The sequence below is a fragment of the Salvelinus fontinalis genome, chromosome 12 (genome assembly GCF_029448725.1).
Source record: "Salvelinus fontinalis isolate EN_2023a chromosome 12, ASM2944872v1, whole genome shotgun sequence".
NCBI lineage: Eukaryota > Metazoa > Chordata > Actinopteri > Salmoniformes > Salmonidae > Salvelinus > Salvelinus fontinalis.
Genome location: NC_074676.1, coordinates 56,389,098 through 56,404,235, shown reverse-complemented (window position 1 = coordinate 56,404,235; position 15,138 = coordinate 56,389,098). Strand labels below are relative to the sequence as shown.

Sequence of the window (15,138 nt, the reverse complement as noted above, 5' to 3'; positions counted from 1 at the left end):
TAATACTACCAGCTCTTCACCAGCTCATAATAAATATGGTTATTGTCCTCCTCATTGTGGTACTCTTCAGTAGGATCATCCTGTGTTTAGTTCAGTAGGATCACTCTGTGTTTAGTTCAGTAGGATCATCCTGTGTTTAGTTCAGTAGAATCTTCCTGTGGTTAGCTCAGTAGGATCATCCTGTGGTTAGTTCAGTAGGATCACTCTGTGTTTAGTTCAGTAGGATCATCCTGTGTTTAGTTCAGTAGGATCATCCTGTGGTTAGTTCAGTAGGATCATCCTGTGGTTATTTCAGTAGGATCATCCTGTGGTTAGTTCAGTAGGATCATCCTGTGGTTAGTTCAGTAGGATCATCCTGTGGTTAGTTCAGTAGGATCATCCTGTGGTTAGTTCAGTAGGATCATCCTGTGGTTAGTTCAGTAGGATCATCCTGTGTTTAGTTCAGTAGGATCATCCTGTGTTTAGTTCAGTAGGATCATCCTGTGGTTAGTTCAGTAGGATCATCCTGTGGTTAGTTCAGTAGGATCATCCTGTGTTTAGTTCAGTAGGATCATCCTGTGGTTAGTTCAGTAGGATCATCCTGTGGTTAGTTCAGTAGGATCATCCTGTGGTTAGCTCAGTAGGATCATCCTGTGTTTAGTTCAGTAGGATCATCCTGTGGTTAGTTCAGTAGGATCATCCTGTGTTTAGTTCAGGAGGATCATCCTGTGTTTAGTTCAGTAGGATCATCCTGTGGTTAGTTCAGTAGGATCATCCTGTGGTTAGTTCAGTAGGATCATCCTGTGTTTAGGCCACCATTCACTACTAGAGTATTATAGCAACAGCCAGGGATTTGCATTCCATTCCAGTGTTAAATTTTATTCCATACCAGTGTTCCATTCCATTCCATGCCAGTGTTCCATTCCATTCCATGCCAGTGTTCCATTCCATTCCATGCCAGTGTTCCATTCCATGCCAGTGTTCCATTCCATGACAGTGTTCCATTCCATTCAATGCCAGTGTTCCATTCCATGCCAGTGTTCCATTCCATGCCAGTGTTCCATTCCATTCCATGCCAGTGTTCCATTCCATTCCATGCCAGTGTTCCATTCCATGCCAGTGTTCCATTCCATGACAGTGTTCCATTCCATTCAATGCCAGTGTTCCAATCCATGCCAATGTTCCATTCCATTCCATGCCAGTGTTCCATTCCATTCCATGCTAGTGGTCCATTCCAATCCATGCCAGTGTTCTATTCCATGCCAGTGTTCCATTCCATTCCATGCCAGTGTTCCATTCCATTCCATGCCAGTGTTCCATTCCATTCCATGCCAGTGTTCTATTCCATGCCAGTGTTCCAATCCATTCCATGCCAGTGTTCCATTCCATTCCATGCCAGTGTTCCATTCCATTCCATGCCAGTGCTCCATTCCATGCCAGTGTTCCATTCCATGCCAGTGTTCCATTCCATGCCAGTGTTCCATTCCATTCAATGCCAGTGTTCCAATGCATGCCAGTGTTCCATTCCATTCCATGCCAGTGTTCCATTCCATTCCATGCCAGTGTTCCATTCCAGTCCATGCCAGTGTTCTATTCCATGCCAGTGTTCCATTCCATTCCATGCCAGTGTTCCATTCCATTCCATGCTAGTGGTCCATTCCATTCCATGCCAGTGTTCTATTCCATGCCAGTGTTCCATTCCATTCCATGCCAGTGTTCCATTCCATTTCATGCCAGTGTTAAATTTTATTCCATACCAGTGTTCCATTCCATTCCATGCCAGTGTTCCATTCCATTCCATGCCAGTGTTCCATTCCATTCCATGCCAGTGTTCCATTCCATGCCAGTGTTCCATTCCATGACAGTGTTCCATTCCATTCAATGCCAGTGTTCCATTCCATGCCAGTGTTCCATTCCATGCCAGTGTTCCATTCCATTCCATGCCAGTGTTCCATTCCATTCCATGCCAGTGTTCCATTCCATGCCAGTGTTCCATTCCATGACAGTGTTCCATTCCATTCAATGCCAGTGTTCCAATCCATGCCAATGTTCCATTCCATTCCATGCCAGTGTTCCATTCCATTCCATGCTAGTGGTCCATTCCAATCCATGCCAGTGTTCTATTCCATGCCAGTGTTCCATTCCAGTCCATGCCAGTGTTCCATTCCATTCCATGCCAGTGTTCCATTCCATTCCATGCCAGTGTTCTATTCCATGCCAGTGTTCCAATCCATTCCATGCCAGTGTTCCATTCCATTCCATGCCAGTGTTCCATTCCATTCCATGCCAGTGTTCCATTCCATGCCAGTGTTCCATTCCATTGCATGCCAGTGTTCCATTCCATTCCATGCCAGTGTTCCATTCCATGCCAGTGTTCCATTCCATTCCATGCCAGTGTTCCATTCCATGCCAGTGTTCCATTCCATGACAGTGTTCCATTCCATTCAATGCCAGTGTTCCAATCCATGCCAATGTTCCATTCCATTCCATGCCAGTGTTCCATTCCATTCCATGCTAGTGGTCCATTCCAATCCATGCCAGTGTTCTATTCCATGCCAGTGTTCCATTCCATTCCATGCCAGTGTTCCATTCCATTCCATGCCAGTGTTCCATTCCATTCCATGCCAGTGTTCTATTCCATGCCAGTGTTACAATCCATTCCATGCCAGTGTTCCATTCCATTCCATGCCAGTGTTCCATTCCATTCCATGCCAGTGCTCCATTCCATGCCAGTGTTCCATTCCATGCCAGTGTTCCATTCCATGCCAGTGTTCCATTCCATTCAATGCCAGTGTTCCAATGCATGCCAGTGTTCCAATCCATTCCATGCCAGTGTTCCATTCCATTCCATGCCAGTGTTCCATTCCAGTCCATGCCTATTCCATGCCAGTGTTCCATTCCATTCCATGCCAGTGTTCCATTCCATTCCATGCTAGTGGTCCATTCCATTCCATGCCAGTGTTCTATTCCATGCCAGTGTTCCATTCCATTCCATGCCAGTGTTCCATTCCATTTCATGCCAGTGTTAAATTTTATTCCATACCAGTGTTCCATTCCATTCCATGCCAGTGTTCCATTCCATTCCATGCCAGTGTTCCATTCCATTCCATGCCAGTGTTCCATTCCATGCCAGTGTTCCATTCCATGACAGTGTTCCATTCCATTCAATGCCAGTGTTCCATTCCATGCCAGTGTTCCATTCCATGCCAGTGTTCCATTCCATTCCATGCCAGTGTTCCATTCCATTCCATGCCAGTGTTCCATTCCATGCCAGTGTTCCATTCCATGACAGTGTTCCATTCCATTCAATGCCAGTGTTCCAATCCATGCCAATGTTCCATTCCATTCCATGCCAGTGTTCCATTCCATTCCATGCTAGTGGTCCATTCCAATCCATGCCAGTGTTCTATTCCATGCCAGTGTTCCATTCCAGTCCATGCCAGTGTTCCATTCCATTCCATGCCAGTGTTCCATTCCATTCCATGCCAGTGTTCTATTCCATGCCAGTGTTCCAATCCATTCCATGCCAGTGTTCCATTCCATTCCATGCCAGTGTTCCATTCCATTCCATGCCAGTGTTCCATTCCATGCCAGTGTTCCATTCCATGCCAGTGTTCCATTCCATGCCAGTGTTCCATTCCATTCAAAGCCAGTGTTCCAATGCATGCCAGTGTTCCATTCCATTCCATGCCAGTGTTCCATTCCATTCCATGCCAGTGTTCCATTCCAGTCCATGCCAGTGTTCTATTCCATGCCAGTGTTCCATTCCATTCCATGCCAGTGTTCCATTCCATTCCATGCTAGTGGTCCATTCCATTCCATGCCAGTGTTCTATTCCATGCCAGTGTTCCATTCCATTCCATGCCAGTGTTCCATTCAATTTCATGCCAGTGTTCCATTCCATTCCATGCCAGTGTTCCAATCCATTCCATGCCAGTGTTCCATTCCATTCCATGCCAGTGTTCCATTCCATTCCATGCCAGTGTTCCATTCCATGCCAGTGTTCCATTCCATTCAATGCCAGTGTTCCAATCCATGCCAGTGTTCCATTCCATGCCAGTGTTCCATTCCATTCCATGCTAGTGGTCCATTCCAATCCATGCCAGTGTTCTATTCCATGCCAGTGTTCCATTCCATTCCATGCCAGTGTTCCATTCCATTCCATGCCAGTGTTCTATTCCATGCCAGTGTTCCATTCCATGCCAGTGTTTCATTCCATGCCAGTGTTCCATTCCATTCCATGCTAGTGTTCCATTCCATTCCATGCCAGTGTTCTATTCCATGCCAGTGTTCCATTCCATTCCATGCCAGTGTTCCATTCCATTCCATGCCAGTGCTCCATTCCATTCCATGCCAGTGTTCTATTCCATGCCAGTAATCCATTCCATGCCAGTGTTCCATTCAATGCCAGTGTTCCATTCCATTCCATGCCAGTGTTCCATTCTATTCCATGCCAGTGTTCCATTCCATTCCATGCCAGTTTTCCATTCCATTCCATGCTAGTGGTCCATTCCATTCCATGCCCGTGTTCTATTCCATGCCAGTATTCCATTCCATTCCATGCCAGTGTTCCATTCCATGCCAGTGTTCCATTCCATTGCATGCCAGTGTTCCATTCCATTCCATGCCAGTGTTCCATTCCATGCCAGTGTTCCATTCCATTCCATGCCAGTGTTCCTTTCCATTCCATGCTAGTGGTCCATTCCATGCCAGTGTTCTATTCCATTTCAGTGTTCCATTCCATGCCAGTGTTCCATTCCATTCCATGCCAGTGTTCCATTCCATTCCATGCCAGTGTTCCATTCCATGCCAGTATTCCATTCCATTGCATGCCAGTGTTCCATTCCATTCCATGCCAGTGTTCCATTCCATGCCATGCCAGTGTTCCATTCCATTCCATGCCAGTGTTCCATTCCATTCCATGCTAGTGGTCCATTCCATTCCATGCCAGTGTTCCATTCCATTCCATGCTAGTGGTCCATTCCATGCCAGTGTTCCATTCCATTCCATGCCAGTGTTCCATTCCATTCCATGCCAGTGGTCCATTCCATTCCATGCCAGTGTTCCATTCCATTCCATGCCAGTTTCCGTTCCATTCCATTCTAGTGGTCCATTCCATTCCATGCCAGTGTTCCATTCCATTCCATGCTAGTGGTCCATTCCATGCCAGTGTTCCATTCCATTCCATGCCAGTGTTCCATTCCATTCCATGCCAGTGGTCCATTCCATTCCATGCCAGTGTTCCATTCCATTCCATGCCAGTGTTCCATTCCATTCCATGCCAGTGTTCCATTCCATTCCATGCTAGTGGTCCATTCCATTCCATGCCAGTGTTCCATTCCATTCCATGCTAGTGGTCCATTCCATGCCAGTGTTCCATTCCATTCCATGCCAGTGTTCCATTCCATTCCATGCCAGTGGTCCATTCCATTCCATGCCAGTGTTCCATTCCATTCCATGCCAATGTTCCATTCCATTCCATGCCAGTGTTCCATTCCATTCCATGCCAGTGTTCCAATACAGTTTCTTGCCAGGGTTGACTGCAGCACACTGCACTCTGTAGTGTAGTGTGCTTGTGCTTAGCTTTTCAAAATCCTAGATCCTACATTCCCTGACAGAGGCAGAGCTGTCATGCTCAGTCATCATCTTCTCTCTCTCTCTCTGTCTCACAGAAGGCCTTTTCCTCCCCTTCCTCTATGAATGCAAGCCAACGCAAAGCGTGAGATTAGGCTCCCCTGACCTTTAACAGTGCTGATAGCAGCCGCTGCGGATGTCAGGGAACTCACAGCCGACACCAAACAAGGCTTTTTCCCAAATGGCACCCTATTCCCTGCATAGTGCACCTAGAGCCCATGGGGTTTGTTCAACACTAGTGTACCATATAGGGAATAGTGTGCCATTGGGAACTCACCCATGCTTAGTTCACAGCACACAGCTAGATTACAGATCTCTGTGATAGCAGGTAAAGAAATTATTATCGTAAACTGACGTGATAATTACAGACGGTTGGAAAAGGTTATCGTTCTCGACACAAAAAAAGCCTCAATGCTCCAGGAAAGCAGGCCTACTGCACCAAGCAGAGCAATCAGATATTATGTCTAGATCATAGACTGACATGCATCCCAAATTACACCTTTTTCCCTATAAAGTGCACTACTTTTGACCAGGGCCCACTCTGGTGCAAAGTAGTGCACTACAGATGTTAGCTCTTAATTTGATCACGCAAACTTCTGGTGTATTCCAGGTTTAAAAAGGCGTCTTTAGTTTGTAATTTCCACTTGATTTACCGTAAGAAAAAATGCATCAACCCCTATAAAAATGTCCATTAATTATAATCCACATAAGTCACATTTCCTGATGCTGCAGGAATATTTTCCTGCTGTGATAAACTGGTCAAATTAAGATCCTACACTGGATAATGGTGCCAATTGGGATGTAGACTCGGAATGCTTCTAGGGGAATACAATGGACAAAACTCTCCCTACTACATAATCCTGTCTCTGACCAGTAGACTGTTGAAGAACAATCCTGTCTCTGACCAGTAGACTGTTGAAGAACAATCCTGTCTCTGACCAGTAGACTTTACTTTTACTCAAGTATGACAATTGGGTACTTTTTTCAACCACTGATCATCCGCAATGGTTTTGTCTCTCCAAAAAGTACCTGAGAAAGTTTTGAGATAAAATGCCTAGAAAATGAGTACTCAATGTACATTAAAGACAGAAGTGTCTGTAGAAAGAACGGTCAAATTAATTGTAGGATTTGTTGTGATTAAACACAATTGATCGCAAATTCAGAATTTGCTCAAATTGAGATGTAATTTAAGATTTTTTTTTACAAAAAAGGTATGGTATATGGTATGGTATATGGATAATATATAATGTACAGTATGGTATATGGATATATATAATGTACAGTATGGTATATGGATATATATAATGTACAGTATGGTATATGGATATATATAATGTACAGTATGGTATGTGGATAATATATGAATAATGTATAATATAATTTACAGTATGGTATATGGATAATATATAATGTACAGTATGGTATATGGGTATATGTAATGTCCAGTATGGTATATGGGTAATATATAATGTCCAGTATGGTATATGGGTAATATATAATGTACAGTATGGTATATGGATAATATATAATGTACAGTATGGTATATGGATAATATATAATGTACAGTATGGTATATGGATAATATATAATGTACAGTATGGTATATGGATAATATATAATGTGCAGTATGGAATATGGATATATATCATTGACAGTATGGTATATGGATAATATATAATGTACAGTATGGTATATGGATAATATATAATGTACAGTATGGAATATGGATAATATATAATGTACAGTATGGAATATGGATATATATCATTGACAGTATGGTATATGGGTAATATATAATGTACAGTATGGTATATGGATATATATAATGTACAGTATGGTATGTGGATAATATATGAATAATGTATAATATAATTTACAGTATGGTATATGGATAATATATAATGTACAGTATGGTATATGGATAATATATAATGTACAGTATGGTATATGGGTAATATATAATGTACAGTATGGTATATGGATATATATAATGTCCAGTATGGTATATGGATAGTATATGGATAATGTATGGATAATATATAATGTACAGTATGGTATATGGATAATATATAATGTACAGTATGGTATATGGATAATATATGGATAATGTATGGATATTGTATGGATAATATATGGATATTGTATGGATAATATATGGATAATATATATAGATATTTATTTTTATTTATTTTATTCCACCTTTATTTAACCATGTAGGCAAGTTGAGAACAAGTTCTCATTTACAATTGCAACCTGGCCATGATAAAGCAAACCAGTTCGACACATACAACAACACAGAGTTACACATGGAGTAAACAAACATACAGTGAATAATACAGTAGAAAAATAAGTCTATATACAATGTGAGCAAGTGAGGTGAGATAAGAGAGGTGAAGGCAAAAAAATAGGCCATGGTGGCGAAGTAAATACAATATAGCAAGTAAAACACTGGAATGATTGATTTGCAGTGGAAGAATGTGCAAAGTAGAGATAGAAATAATGGGGTGTGGATATATGGATAGTATATGGATATTGTATGGCTAATATATGGACAATGTATGGATAATATATTGATAATGTATGGATATTGTATGGATAATATATTGATAATGTATGGATATTGTATGGATAATATATTGATAATGTATGGATAATATATTGATAATGTATGGATATTGTATGAACAAGATATGGATAATATATTGATAATATATGGACAATGTATGGATAATATATGGATATTGTATGGATAATGTATGGACAAGATATGGCTAATATATGGATAATATATGGATAATGTATGGACAATGTATGGATAATATATGGATATTGTATGGCTAATATATGGATAATGTATGGATAATGTATGGACAAGATATGGTTAATATATGGATATTGTATGGCTAATATATGGATAATGTATGGATAATGTATGGACAAGATATGGTTAATATATGGATAATATATGGATAATGTATGGACAAGATATGGCTAATATATGGATAATGTATGGATACTGTATGGACAAGATATGGCTAATATATGGATAATGTATGGATAATCATGAATCATATGTGGATTAATCATGAATAAATAATACTTAACAACCAATTAGTGTCCAGGATCTAAACAAATCATTTTATAATATATGGATATTGTATAGATAATGCATTACTCAACATGCATTGCACCAACTCCTAAAGTAAGTGACCTTTGACCTGTTGTGATATTTTCATTAGTGTGTCAAGTGGTTGAGAGGTTTAATCTGCTGCTCCTTGATCAGTACATTATCCCCGAATGATGGGAATCTCACTAAAGCTCAGCTCAACGGCCATTTACGTTAGCCAGTGGTCCCATGATAATGCACTATCGTGGCTGTTAATAGTACAGGATTTTCACTGCCCTGAGGCACGTCCAGGACATCTCTGCCGTGATCTTCTGTGTAAATAAAATAGTTTAGCATGCAGTAAAGGTGTGTTTTTCCCTTTATGTTTTATCTGGTCAATGTTATACAAAATTTTACTCTTAAAACGGCCTAATTTCTTGATTTTGTTGTCCACTAGCTGAAGAAAAAAAAATCCCATGAAATAATTTGTGGAAGACCAAACGTAAAGTCAACGTAAAGTCAACGTAAAGTCAACGTAAAATCAACGTAAAGTCAACGTGAAATCAACGTAAAGTCAATTTAAAGTCAACGTAAAGTCAACGTAAAATCAACATAAAGTCAATTTAAAGTCAACGTAAAGTCAACGTAAAATCAACATAAAGTCAATTTAAAGTCAACGTAAAGTCAATGTAAAGCACTACACTAAAAACATCAACTAACATGCCGGGACGTGGAACTTCAGCTCTGGGGATTAGGATGATAAATCAAAGAGTTGACATGTGTTATGTTGACACCCATCAACAAACTAAAAAGGATCAAAGCCTTTCACTTGACATATTAGGACCCATCTGACCCCACAAAGCCACAAGGCCAAACACAACTTATTTCCCTAAGCTCACATTCATTTTGTAATATTTCTGAGCCATCAAGCTTTTTTTTCCCCAAGATCATCATGCTTTGAAATACAGATGCATTCAGAATATTGCTTAACGGACAGCTTTTAAACTTCAACAGAGAAGAGGATTCATTTGAGGAAACTACAATATTATTCCTGATCGTTTCTGGTGAAAGCGCTCTATCCAGCAAATCGGATGGGTGTTCTGTAAGATCTGTGCTGTAAACTACGAAGACAGAAACGACATATGTTGATTACACAAGATTCTAAACTATGTGATAATACTCAAATGTTAATGTCAGAAAATGTGATGGAAAAGTCACATTAATACTGCTTGTGTTTTCTTGAATTAGTGACCATCTCAAACTGGCCGGCTGCCCTGTCCTCTGCCATGTCCTGTGCTCCCTGCCTGTCCTCTGCCCTGTGCTGCCTGCCTGTCCTCTGCCCTGTGCTCCCTGCCTGTCCTCTGCCCTGTGCTCCCTGCCTGTCCTCTGCCCTGTGCTGCCTGCCTGTCCTCTGCCCTGTGCTGCCTGCCTGACCTCTGCCCTGTCCTGTGCTCCCTGCCTGATCTCTGCCCTGTCCTGTGCTGCCTGCCTGTCCTCTGCCCTGTGCTGCCTGCCTGTCCTCTGTCCTGTGCTGCCTGCCTGTCCTCTGCCCTGTGCTGCCTGCCTGTCCTCTGCCCTGTGCTGCCTGCCTGTCCTCTGCCCTGTGCTGCCTGCCTGTCCTCTGCCCTGTGCTGCCTGCCTGTCCTCTGCCCTGTGCTGCCTGTCCTCTGCCCTGTGCTGCCTGCCTGTCCTCTGCCCTGTGCTGCCTGCCTGACCTCTGCCCTGTCCTGTGCTCCCTGCCTGTCCTCTGCCCTGTGCTCCCTGCCTGTCCTCTGCCCTGTGCTGCTTGCCTGTCCTCTGCCCTGTGCTGCCTGCCTGTCCTCTGCCCTGTGCTCCCTGCCTGTCCTCTGCCCTGTGCTCCCTGCCTGACCTCTGCCCTGTCCTGTGCTCCCTGCCTGTCCTCTGCCCTGTGCTGCCTGCCTGTCCTCTGCCCTGTGCTGCTTGCCTGTCCTCTGCCCTGTGCTGCCTGCCTGTCCTCTGCCCTGCACCATGTAGTGATAGTACCAGGCTGTAGTGATGTAATGAACCCCCCCCCCTCCGACAGACAAGTTATAAAGAGCAATATCCAGTTCCAGGATTGAGATCAGCTTAGCTAGATTAATGCTCTAGGACACTGCCATGTTGGTTGTATAAAAGCCGTGTTGATAAACAATGTGTTGTTGCTGTATATGAAATGAAAGAGTGTAATCTGGCAGATGGCCTGGGGGTCCAAGAGAGAGCTGCTCCATATTACAGGACATGCTAGGCCAAGGTTTAGGCTTCCTGTGACTTAATGGGATTTCAGATTCCTACTCATTCTAACGAGAGAGAGAGAGATAGAGAGAAGAGAGAGAGAGAAGAGAGCTAAAGAGAGAGAGAGAGAGAGAGAGAGAGAGAGAGAGAGAGAGAGAGAGAGAGAGAGAAAGAGAGAGAGAGAGAGAGAGAGAGAGAGAGAAAGAGAGAGAGAGAGAGAGAGAGAGAAAGAGAGAGAGACAGAGAGAGAAAGAGAGAGAGAGAGAGAGAGAGAGAGAGAGAGAGAGAGAGAGAGAGAGAGAGAGAGAGAGAGAGAGAGAGAGAGAGAGAGAGATAGAAAAGTGGGATTATTGCATAGGCTGTTTAATCTTTTTTTTCTGTAAAATGGAGCTGGCCCTGTGGTTTTAGCATTCGTGGGAAGTGGAGCGACCGAGAGAGCGTCGACCGCCCGCCCGACCAAGCGCTACAATCAATGAACGCTAGAGTGCAGGCAGCCCATCAGCTGAGAGCGCCATCGATGCCCTGTGGAGCGTTTCTCTAACGTGCGTCGCGCTCAGTCAACTCGACTCACTTCAACCTATCTGCTGCGCCGCCTTTCTACAGTAGAAGCACTACCATCCCTGTCAGGGAAAGCTTCCCAAGGTTTCTCCAGATCAGTCAGTAACTCCGCTCAGCCTCGCCAGACAGACGACCGCCAGCCAGACGACCGCCAGCCAGACGACTGAGACACGAAGCCCATCCTTCTGCCACCGAGGACAGACAGCTGTGTCCTCCAAGCCCTAGATGCCACTCAGCAAGGTTTGAGCCCCAATCTTACATCCCGTTTAGTTTCTGCATGATCCAAGCCTTTTGCCGCTGCGCTTTCACAGCATCATCCCGCTTTGCCTCCCGCTGAACCCAGGATATCTTCTCCTCCTCCTCAGCACAACAGCTAACTGAGCTCTGTGGCTGAGAGACTAGCAGTCCTGTCCGGTCCGGTCCTGTCCGGTCGTGTCCTGTCTCTCTGTTGACATTTGAACTCAGACCTTCTTCAAGTTCCAGAACTCGGCCAGCCCAAGGTTCTGAAGTCAGGGTTCCGCTGCACTAAACACCTTCTCTTCTGATTGACGCCTCATCTCAGTTCCCAGCATGCCTCACTCCTTCCAGCAGAAGCAAGGTGAGAAGCCTTTCTCTAGTCGTTTGGCATAACATATCCTCTCTGTTGACATCTTAATGATTTAATTAGGATCTGATTGAGGACATATTTAAGCCATCTTCTTTCTTGTTCAAATAAAGACATTTTGATTTCAGTGAGAGATGTCCACTTATTGTGTAGATGAGAAACAAAACAACACATAGTTGTTTCTTATCAAAGAAACTCACGCAACACGTGTAGACATTATGGATCACTATCCAATAGAGAGATGACATTCATTTACATTTAGCAAAAGGTTACAGAAAAAAATATACAAGATGCATTTGATATGGATCTAAATACGTTAGAGGTTTATGTTTTAGTGTGTGTGTGTGTGTGTGTGTGTGTGTGTGTGTGTGTGTGTGTGTGTGTGTGTGTGTATATTGTGTGCATGTAAACGTGAGTGTGTGAGTTATTATAACAGTCCATGTTGTGTTTCAGCCCTGTGGGAATAAGGAAGATGATCCCTTATAGATCAGCCAGTCTTTGAGAGAGCCAATCAGCAGTGTTGTTATTGAAACAACTTGGCTCTAGTCCAAATAAGTGTAAATAGAAATTATCTCTTCATTTCACACCTTCTGCATTTTCCTGTTTTTTTATTTAATTTAAATCTGTGCATACAAACAAGCAATGTCATTTTCTTATTCAAGAAAAATGTCCGTTTTTTTTTTTTTTATCATTCAGTTTGGTCTTTTGAGTAATGTGTTATACAATGAATGCACCTGAACCACAGATCTAAATGGTTTGTGTTTAAAGAAAGCACAAATGTCCATCAGTGTGTCACTCAGCCTAATCACATTCATTTCTACTAAAGATGATAATTAGTAGAGACACTGTAGGAGGGGAGCACAAATATCAGCGGGATATTCAATACATCTGTTCAAATACAACTGTTTTACTCTCTGAAAGGTAATTCCTAATGTAAACTGATTATTTTTTTCTTTATATAAAATATTTGGAACATATCACATTCTGGTACATAGTAATTCACATAAATTAAACCCAAGCATCTTTTAACTTTATCTTCTGTGTTTAAGTGCATAGATCTGGTGAGGAAATAAAATCAATATTGAATGTTGTTCTCTAAAAGCAAAATAATGTGCACTTAATTTTAATGTGGACATTGAATTGAGGGCACAGTATTCAAGCTATTTAGTATTCAGCTCCCGAGTGGTGCATTGGCACTGCATCTCAGTGTTAGACGTGTCACTACAGACACCCTGGTTTGAATCCAGGCTGTATCACAACCGGCTGTGATTGGGAGTCCCATAGGGAGGCGCACAAATGGCCCAGTGTCGTCCGGGTTTGGCCCAGCGTTGTCCGGGTTTGGCCCAGCGTTGTCCGGGTTTGGCCCAGCGCTGTCCGGGTTTGGCCGGGGTAGGACATCATTGTAAATAAGACTTTGGTTCTTAACTGACTTGCCTAGTTAAATAAAGGTTAACATTTATTTTTATTTTTTATTACATATATATTTATATTTGAGACTCTTCCTAGTATGTTTGTCTGTCTGTCACAAACAGGTCTTTCAGTACAGACACAAAAACAATTGGACAAAGTGCTGCAGACACCTTATCCTGATAGAAAAAATAATTTTGTATAAAGTTAAACGAAAAATGTCAATTTTATGAATCAAGGTTCATTCAAATGCAACCATGATCTTTCATACAACTCATATTTCATACCAAACCTTATTCTTCCTCTTTTAAAATACATATCAGAACTTTACCTTTAGGGTATTCATTCTTAACTAAACTATTTGATCTCACATAAATAATAACTTGAACTTTATTTGACTCTAAAATACACTTTAGTGAAATTGTTGTGCTTGTGCTTTTTTTTACATCAGAGGAATAATTAGTGTCTCTTGAAAGTGACATAAAGATATGATCAGAGGAAAAGTGACATAAAGATATGATCAGAGGAATAGTGACATAACGATATGATCAGAGGAAAGTGACATAACGATATGATCAGAGGAATAGTGACATAAAGATATGATCAGAGGAATAGTGACATAACGATATGATCAGATGAATAGACAGTGGCATAAAGATATGATCAGAGGAATAGACAGTGACATAAAGATATGATCAGAGGAATAGTGACATAATGATATGATCAGAGGAATAGTGACATAACGATATGATCAGAGGAATAGACAGTGGCATAAAGATATGATCAGAGGAATAGACAGTGACATAAAGATATGATCAGAGGAATAGACAGTGACATAACGATATGATCTGAGGAACAGTGACATAATGATATGATCAGAGGAATAGTGACATAACGATATGATCAGAGGAATAGTGACATAACGATATGATCAGAGGAATAGTGACATAAAGATATGATCAGAGGAATAGTGACATAACGATATGATCAGAGGAATAGTGACATAACGATATGATCAGAGGAATAGTGACATAACGATATGATCAGAGGAATAGACAGTGACATAAAGATATGATCAGAGGAATAGTGACATAACGATATGATCAGAGGAATAGTGACATAACGATATGATCAGAGGAATAGTGACATAACGATATGATCAGAGGAATAGTGACATAACGATATGATCAGAGGAATAGACAGTGACATAAAGATAAGATCAGAGGAATAGTGACATAACGATATGATCAGAGGAATAGACAGTGACATAAAGATATGATCAGAGGAATAGTGACATAACGATATGATCAGAGGAAAAGTGACATAACGATATGATCAGAGGAATAGTGACATAAAGATATGATCAGAGGAATAGACAGTGACATAACGATATGATCAGAGGAATAGACAGTGGCATAGCGATATGATCAGAGGAAAAGTGACATAAAGATATGATCAGAGGAATAGTGACATAACGATATGATCAGAGGAATAGTGACATAACGATATGATCAGAGGAATAGACAGTGACATAAAGATATGATCAGAGGAATAGTGACATAACGATATGATCAGAGGAATAGTGACATAAAGATATGATCAGAGGAATAGACAGTGA

The 15,138-nt window shown here is 41.7% G+C and overlaps 1 protein-coding gene across 1 annotated transcript in view; it reads left to right on the top strand.

Annotated features, from left to right (window-relative positions):
• The first annotated feature begins 11,334 nt into the window (after positions 1–11,334).
• The window catches only part of bcl6aa (BCL6A transcription repressor a), a 75,019-nt gene continuing 71,215 nt past the window's right edge, over positions 11,335–15,138 (top strand). The window contains exons 1-2 of the mRNA XM_055941137.1: positions 11,335–11,749; positions 11,875–12,107. Coding sequence (XP_055797112.1) covers positions 12,080–12,107 — 28 coding nt within the window. The 5' untranslated portion in view covers positions 11,335–11,749; positions 11,875–12,079. The remainder of the gene's footprint in view (positions 11,750–11,874; positions 12,108–15,138) is intronic.